The sequence below is a fragment of the Eucalyptus grandis genome, chromosome 6 (genome assembly GCF_016545825.1).
Source record: "Eucalyptus grandis isolate ANBG69807.140 chromosome 6, ASM1654582v1, whole genome shotgun sequence".
Taxonomy (NCBI): Eukaryota; Viridiplantae; Streptophyta; class Magnoliopsida; order Myrtales; family Myrtaceae; genus Eucalyptus; species Eucalyptus grandis.
Window position 1 is genome coordinate 33,387,997 of NC_052617.1, and position 8,112 is coordinate 33,396,108.

General features: G+C 39.3%; 1 protein-coding gene across 2 annotated transcripts; it reads left to right on the forward strand.

The window, feature by feature from the left end:
* Positions 1 to 773: 773 nt before the first annotated feature.
* LOC104449242 (kinesin-like protein KIN-7N) lies at positions 774 to 8,112 on the forward strand. Of its 2 annotated transcripts, none has more exons than XM_010063331.3 (18): positions 774 to 1,104; positions 1,240 to 1,329; positions 1,511 to 1,629; positions 1,751 to 1,864; positions 1,954 to 2,035; positions 2,109 to 2,176; positions 2,258 to 2,329; positions 2,419 to 2,561; positions 2,634 to 2,736; positions 2,846 to 2,926; positions 3,521 to 3,589; positions 3,659 to 3,718; positions 3,815 to 3,967; positions 4,552 to 4,836; positions 5,080 to 5,163; positions 5,837 to 5,995; positions 6,202 to 6,471; positions 7,550 to 8,112. In XM_010063331.3, exons 1-18 carry the CDS (start codon positions 960 to 962, stop codon positions 7,988 to 7,990), a joined length of 2,538 nt encoding a protein of 845 aa, XP_010061633.2. In that variant the 5' UTR covers positions 774 to 959; the 3' UTR covers positions 7,991 to 8,112. The 2 variants fall into 2 exon arrangements, with proteins under 2 accessions (XP_010061633.2, XP_010061634.2); XM_010063332.3 differs by having other exon boundaries at positions 6,205 to 6,471.

Genomic DNA, 8,112 nt, shown 5'->3' on the forward strand with positions numbered 1-8,112 from the left:
AACCAAAGTTGCTTTCAATACACACCTATATTGTAATTTATGATACACTATTTGCATTTCTCAAAACCCCTTTAACCTAAAGTTCTTTGCATTTTTCAAAAGATTTTCCCCAAAATCCAAAACAAACACGCTTTGAGATATATACATATACATGTGTGTGTGTGTGTCTCTCTATATATATTAAAAGGTGTAGGTGAATTAGGGATGTTTTGATATGAATGTGAGAGGTTCATTATGAGTTCAAGTCAAATGAAGCTTCTCTAATTTACTTCTCAACATATAATGTCCAGTTCTTCGAGATGAGATCCAACATTTGAGCTAAACAAAATCATCTTAGGAACAGCACATGAGTTAATAATAATTCCCCATTTTCCTCTTTTTCTCCATTATTCAATGGACAATCAAGGTAAAATAGGGATTTTCTTCAAAATGAAACGAAATAGAAGTACGCTTTTGCCTCTTAAAGGTTACAGGCATTGCACGGGATAGCAGAAATATACCACCGTTCAAGGCTTACGTACAAAAGTAATTTCCCGAAGAGTCACAAAGGCCCACGTAGAAAAAGCGGGCCGAGCCCACTAAAATTTGGGCTCTGTCCAACAACAAAAAGCCCATCCGCCTCGCAACTTTTTCCAGGCCCATGCCCTCATCATCATCATCATCACCACTTCTCCCGCATCCGAATGGGCATTTAGGTAAAATCACGCTCTGCAACCAAATAATCAGACCGAAGCGCGCCCAATCCCCCATTCAAAAACTCCACGCGAGAAGCTCTCTCTCTCTCTCACACACATCTCCATCTCGAGCTTCCTCCAGATTTCTTACAGATTCAAGAGAAGAAGAAGACGATTGGCACGAAGCAGAGCAGACCGGTCCTCTCTCGTACGTTCGCCGCAGTCGCGCTCTCCGTGGCCGTGCTAGAGAGAGAGAAAAAGAGAGAGAGAGAGAGAGAGAGAGAGATGGAGAAGATATGCGTGGCGGTGAGAGTGCGGCCGTTCGCGGCGGAGGAGACCTTCAACGGCACCTTCTGGAAGATCGAGGACAACCGCATCTCCCTCCACCGCCCTCACGGCACCCCCGTCTCCGGCCTCTCCTTCGCTTTCGGTAACCCCGCAAAATCTATTCCCAATCTCGTTCTTTTCTTCTTCCTTTTTCTCCCCCTTTTTTGGGGTTCAATTTGGCCGCGAAAATTTCCAATCTTTTCGCCCCTCTTTTCGGTTCGGGTTCCGCGCTGGCCAGATCACATCTTCGGCGAGGGCTGCACGAACGCCACGGTTTACGACCGCCTCACCAAGGACGTGATTCGCGCCGCGGTCGAGGGTTTCAACGGTACGTTTTGGGCTTTTCTGAGATTTTGCTGTGGGATGTGTGTTTCTTTTGGGTTGAAGTGAGATTGTACAGTTTGAAACGGATGAGGTTGATTTCCCGAGGTCCACTCGATTTTGGCAAAGTGGGTAATTTAGTATAGAATTGAGCTGGAGCTTATTGTTTGTGTTGGATACAACCTCAGGGACGGCGTTTGCATATGGACAGACCAGCAGCGGGAAGACTTTCACGATGAATGGCTCAGATGCTGACCCTGGAATTATCCGCCTCGCCGTCGGAGATGTATTTGAGAAGATAAACATGGTAACGCCCATATAGCGACCTCGTTAGCTGATAATTGGCTGCTCGTGTCCTGCTCATGAGCTTGTTGTAAGTCTCTCGACATGTTTTTGAATGGGGTTCTGGATGGGCCTTTTGTTACCAGATGTCAGACCGTGAGTTTCTTATCCGTGTGTCCTACATGGAGATATACAATGAAGAGATAAATGACCTTCTTGCTGTGGAGAACCAGAAATTGCAAATACATGAAAGCTTAGAGGTGTGGACCATTTCAAGTTTTGAATTAGTCTAGATAAGTTCTGTGAACAAATTGAATAACCTGTTTTTCCTGATTTTATTGTTTTGTAGAGAGGCATTTTTGTTGCTGGCCTTAAAGAGGAAATTGTTAACAATGAGGATCAAGTGCTTCAGCTTATAGAGTCAGGAGAAGGTTTGTCTAAAAGCACTTAAAAGACTTCATTTCCCATTTGCTGGTATTAGAAACTGAGTATAATTACTTACAGTCAATAGACACTTTGGCGAAACAAACATGAATGCTCGGAGCAGTCGATCCCACACGATATTTAGAATGGTAACTAATCAAAGCTTTGTGGCCATTTTTACTTTCCCTGAATTTATTCATATGGCTACTAACAGAAACTTTGCATTTCAGGTCATTGAAAGTAGAGCGAAAGACATTAGTTGCGATAACTCAACCTCTGATACTATTCGAGTCTCAGTCTTGGTTTGTATTTCTTTTCAGAGTGAAGCTAAGATGCACCCATCTATGTTGCTCTATCACCAGTCCTGCTAATTTTCTTTGTTTGAATCTAGAACTTGGTGGATTTAGCTGGCTCTGAGCGTATTGCAAAAACTGGAGCTGGTGGAGTACGTCTAAAAGAAGGGAAGCACATAAACAAAAGCTTAATGGTTCTGGGTAATGTCATCAACAAACTAAGCGAAGGTGCCAAGCAGAGGTACTTACTCTTGTGTTTCTTCCAGTATAATAGTAAGGGCTCTCTTGCTGAACTGTGCAATCTTTAATGCAGAGGACATATTCCTTATCGGGATAGTAAGCTTACTCGCATTCTTCAACCTGCTCTCGGTGGTAATGCAAAGACTTCGATTATCTGCACTATAGCTCCAGAAGAGGTACCATGAGGCAATTATAGATGTTGCTTATGTCTTTTTCCTCTCTTGATTGGTTGCAAAGCTTGAATGCTGTTGTCTGACCAGCTGATAAACTGTGCAACTTTGTCAGGTTCACGTTGAAGAAACAAAAGGTACTCTTCAGTTTGCTAGCAGAGCCAAGCGCATTATAAACTGTGCTCAAGTAAATGAGGTACTAATCTTCATGCAGAAATACCCCTTTGTCACCTCAAATATATGCATTTCTTGGAAACCATTCTTCGAAATCATGCCACTAGAAGTTTCTAGGATAATTCAGTGTCTTTGACAATTTTGTACAAGGTTCATTAGGTTCAAAGTGATTCTAGTAATTTGGAAGATTGGACAGCTCATATTTCTTGTTTGGATCCTTGAGTTTCCTGTGCAAGAATGAATTAATTTAACAGGTGCTGCACCTGCTAGAAATCTTTCTGTCAAGGATTCTGAAGTTCTTATCAAATGTAAAGTCATGAAACAACAATGTACAGCAGAAGACTAGTTCAAATTTTCGAGGCCATCAAGAAGAAATTACATATGCTTGTCTTGTTGGATTGTTCAGATGAAGTTTTACTTTTCAGGAAATCTGTATCTGGAAATTAAGGTTATTAATTCAGCTAAGCTTAATGTGGCGACATTCAAGTTAAATGATTTTTTGTGTACTACGCTCTCTCTCTCTTGTAATACCCTCGTCATTGATCATGCAAGTTTCCATCCTTTTTCTTTCCCTTGATTGGTTCATTTCAGCTAATTATGGTTGATATTGTCTTAGATTTTGACAGATGCTGCCTTATTGAAGAGACAAAAGTTAGAGATAGAGGAGTTGCGTGAGAAACTTCAGGTTAGGGGCATTACTGCTTGTACTTAAATTAATTAGGCTTTGCAAAATTTGACTCGAAAAGTTCTCTAGGGATCTCGTGCTGAAGTGCTGGAGCAAGAAATTCTTAAATTGCGGAATGAAATGCTTAAGGTAGGTTTTTCCTCTTTTGAAGTTTTGGCTGTTGTCCGAAAGAGGTGGATATGTTAATTTTAGCATTCACTTGTTAGCATAACTGTTTTTCTCTAGTATGAAGTTGAGCGTGAGAAACTCGAAATGGAGCTAGAAGAGGAGAGGAAGTCGCATAAATTACGTGAAGAATGCATCAAGGAGCAACAGATGAAGATTGACAACCTTAGTACTCTTCTCACCTGCTCCGACTGCGATAGGAACTCTAGCCAGGTATAGTTATATTCGACCAACAGCAAATCTTCAAGTTCACTATAGATGCCCTTCCGGCTCCGTATTTCTTTACTTAACTGCCTTATTGTATCACTCTGCTACTTTGTTCTATTCTCTCTATCACAGTTCAGTTCTGATGCAACGATTCAGATGACCTATCTCCAAATATCAAGGATGCGATTCCACATAGGGCAATCCCATAATACAAAATAATGCTTTCATTCTGTGAATGTACCAATGTGAATTCATTTTATTAAATGTATTGCTTTGCCAATATATCATTTAGGTAGGATAATCCACTTTGCTGCAGAAAGGATGGTGGCTGTAAAACGTGTAAGCTTATCATTATGTGACATTGAAGATTCTCAGGAGCATTGCTTCTGGTAATCAAAAGTTGGTAATACAATTTGCAAAGTACAGTGACTCCTGCTTATGTAACTACCTGTGTGGACTAATACGCTTCTCCAAAGTTACTAGTTCACACTTGAACTTTTTCTTGATCACTAATATCCTTCGAGGAACTTGTCTGGTATCTTGCTATTGCTGCAACAACATAATGATGGTTTCTCCACGTTTTGGGACAGAATTCTGCAAAAGAGAGCCTTATGGATGAATTTAATGACAGTAACAGTATTGGTCAAAGCGACTTCAGAACACCTTGCCAAAAGACAGTTCCTGGTAATTATGTCGTCAAGCGATCAAACTACTCACAGCTGGTTGAATGCAGCCCACTTCCGGATCCACTAGACAATGTTGCTGATGAAGAAACATGGTTCCAAATGAACAAAGGTTTCATAGCTGACCTGGACTCAATCCAGATGACTCCTGCTAGAAAAGTTCAATCCTTCCCTCCAGCTAATGAGACTCCAGTGAGTTACTCTCATTCTTTTATCTTCACTCAGTTTTCATCCTCTGGAGTGCTCCAGCCATTTGGTTTATGAGAATACTTGTTACTTTTTAAGAAGTTTTCTCTTTATTCAATATTCCATTAGCTTTCAAAATTATATTGTTGATAGTATGATACTGTATGATGAGACTGGGCTATGACCTTTTAAATTTGCTTTGCTTTGATGGAACCTTATATCACATTTACTGCGCCCTAAATTCTGTAGGGCACAGATGAGAGCTACAGAAAAGAGCTTGAAGACCTCAGGAGACAGCTAGAACTTGCTGTTGAAGAGAAAAATGATCTTAAGGTTTGTATGGACCATGAAACAGTTCTCATTCAGCTATTTTGGGAATCTTAAAGGCAATCTTAGCTATTCTCTCCAAAGACCAAAATTATTTCTCTAAAGATGAGTCATATTGGCTTCAGCCCATCCAATGATTTCATTCACCAATTCTGCTTTTCATACATGGCATCCCTAAGAGAATCATTCCCCTTATGACAAGCAACTTTACCACTTAACCAAGATTCATCAACAAGAATCTTGAGTTGTACATCAGCTGATGTGATAGCACAGTTCTTTGAATTTTCTGCTTCTTTGTTACAGATCAGAATCAAAACATTTAGCATCTGGCCTGAATTATCTGCTACTAGCTCTTTTTTTTCTTTTTTTTCCCCTGAAATCAGAAGGAAAATTGTTCAGCCTCTTTGGGGTGATTGATATGATAATAATCATCAATTGCCCATGATAGCAATGGTAGAGAGATGTGGATATTATGGCATGGTAACTCTATATTTTTTTTGCTTTCACCTTGTAAAACTCTAATATGGTACCTCACTAAAGTCATTGTAGAGATATCAGTTCGATTAATCGGTGTTGTTTGTTTTCCTTCTTGTGAACGTAGCTATCTGATACATCTTATTTGAATCTTGAATCTTCCTCTATTTATGCTTGAGTTTACACTGACTCTCCTGTTCTACAGAGAAAACACATGGAACAAGTCCGACTGAATAAGCAATTGATTCAGGAGGTTTCCGAACTGCAAAAAGAAGCTCATCTTATTCAAGAGATTCCTAAAAGACTGACCGAGTCAATTGTAAACTGCAAAGATGTACATTCAGATGTTGTGTCAATTCTGCAGGTGAAACATACGACATCAAATTTATAATCCCTCCCCCCCTAAAAAAAAACACGCGCGTGCGCACCCCAAAAAAGGAGTTACGAGCCTAGGCTATTGAGCCTGGCATCATATTTATTCTGTTGTTTACTCTTGCAGATGATCAATTCTGACAGTCACTATGTTGCTTCTTCTTTTTTTTCTTTTTTTTTTTTTCTTTTTTGTATCAGCAGAGTTTTGTTGGTGATGGGAAATCTTCAGCTGGAAGTTTGCTTTCCAACACTGGTGATATTGGCAACATTCTTCTTTCTACTCTGGAAGCCCATTTCTCAATGTTTATGGAGGACCATGGATTATGCTCCAAGGACGATTCATCATTACAAGAACATTGCAGAAAGCTCTGTGAAAAATTAAATGATACAGTTTTATTACTGGCATCAAAGCCACTGTCAACTGAAAGTGAACATGGGAGGAGCTTTTCATGCAACTTGGCATACAAGGTAGATGTCAAGTCAACGCTATTGAGATATCACTTGTTACTGGTTGTTTTATTTTCCATCTTGATGCTAGGATATTATTTCCTTTGACATGAAAGCGCGTCCCTATGTGCTGCTGAATAATGATTTACTGGAAAAATAGGCCAATCCGGAACTCATAGCTGAGTTATTTATGAATTTGGCAAAATCTATGTGCTTTTTAACCTCTTTGCAGTGTTATCTGATCAATTTCTCATTGCAAAAAAGAAGATACAAAAATACTGAAATGAAAATGGAAAATTTTCATGTAACAAGTAGAACTTGAAATGTTTAGTGATAACCCTGATCATTCTTATTTAAAAACATACGTGCACATTATTGCACGTATATTAAGCAATTAAGAAATCGGCAACAGTGGAAAGTAATCTTGTGAGTGTCTTCTTTAATTGGAAAGGAAATTAATTGGCATAACTTTGTTGATGTTTGAAAGCCTCCTTCAAATGGTCTGAGTGTTTCATGATTGGAAGGTAAATGAAGATCAGGAGTTTATTTTCTGAATGGATCAAATTGTATGAACTATTAGTTTTAACATAGGTAGAAGTACTCTATGTGTCTGTTTATTTGCATAAAACTCCTGAGGGTGTCGATTTGGTTTTGAGTTTTGACGAAAAGGAAATGGACATAGCTTTATTTCTTTTATTTCAAAGTGCCGTTTCAAAAGGTGCAACTATTTCTTGGTTGGGAGGTTGAAGAAACTTAGGAAATTATTATCCAACTGGATCAAATTTGCTATGAAGTATTAGTTCTAACATTAGTAGGGATACATTTGCATGGTCATAAATATTTTGTTTTGAAGCCGAGGCTGTCCTCTTGGTTACTTTTTTTTTGGCCTCTGGTTACTAGTTTGCTTTAGAGAGCACAGGCTTTTTCACCAGAGTCAATCTTTCCATGAAATTTGTTGTTCAAGAGAGAGAAAGCTAGGAGCACTATTCTTGCTTTTCTTGAAACTTTCGAAGGCAGTGTTTATTAGAACTTCAACTGCGCAAGTAATAGGATGTTTTGGTTGAATTTCGTTAAGATTCTAGTTTTGTTATTTGATAAGGACGGTGACCTGGGAGGAGAGATGGCCATCTGCAAGGAAAATCTAATCTCTGGAATCAGTGCAATCAAGGATAAATACAATGGCATTCAGAAAGAATTAGACGAAAGTAACCAGCTTTTGGGGGTATCCAGGGAAAAGTATTGTAGGTTGGAAAGAGATTTCCAGTTGCTGAAAGAAGAAAGAGATTTATTGCTCCAATCAGTCTCTGAGTCTACTAGTAAAGTTTCATTGGCTACTGATCGGAGAGAAAATGTTCTGAGGGACTTGAATTCTGAAGTGGAGAGAAGAAAGAATCTCGAAGGAGAGATTAAGAAGTTCCGTATGGCTTTTGTTGGACGGCAGAATTCCTTAGCTTCTTTCCAAAGTGAAGTAAGATTGAAGCTAGAGAAGATGAGGGATGGTAGTACAGTTTCAGTTCCCAAATCTCTTGTGGACTTGTGATCATGAGTCGATGCTAACAGAATGTGCTGTGCAGTTCCTCGCAATATCAATGTGATTTGTATTGTTACATTATTATTGACCCCCTCAATATACTGAATGAGTATGCCGTCTTATTTTACAAA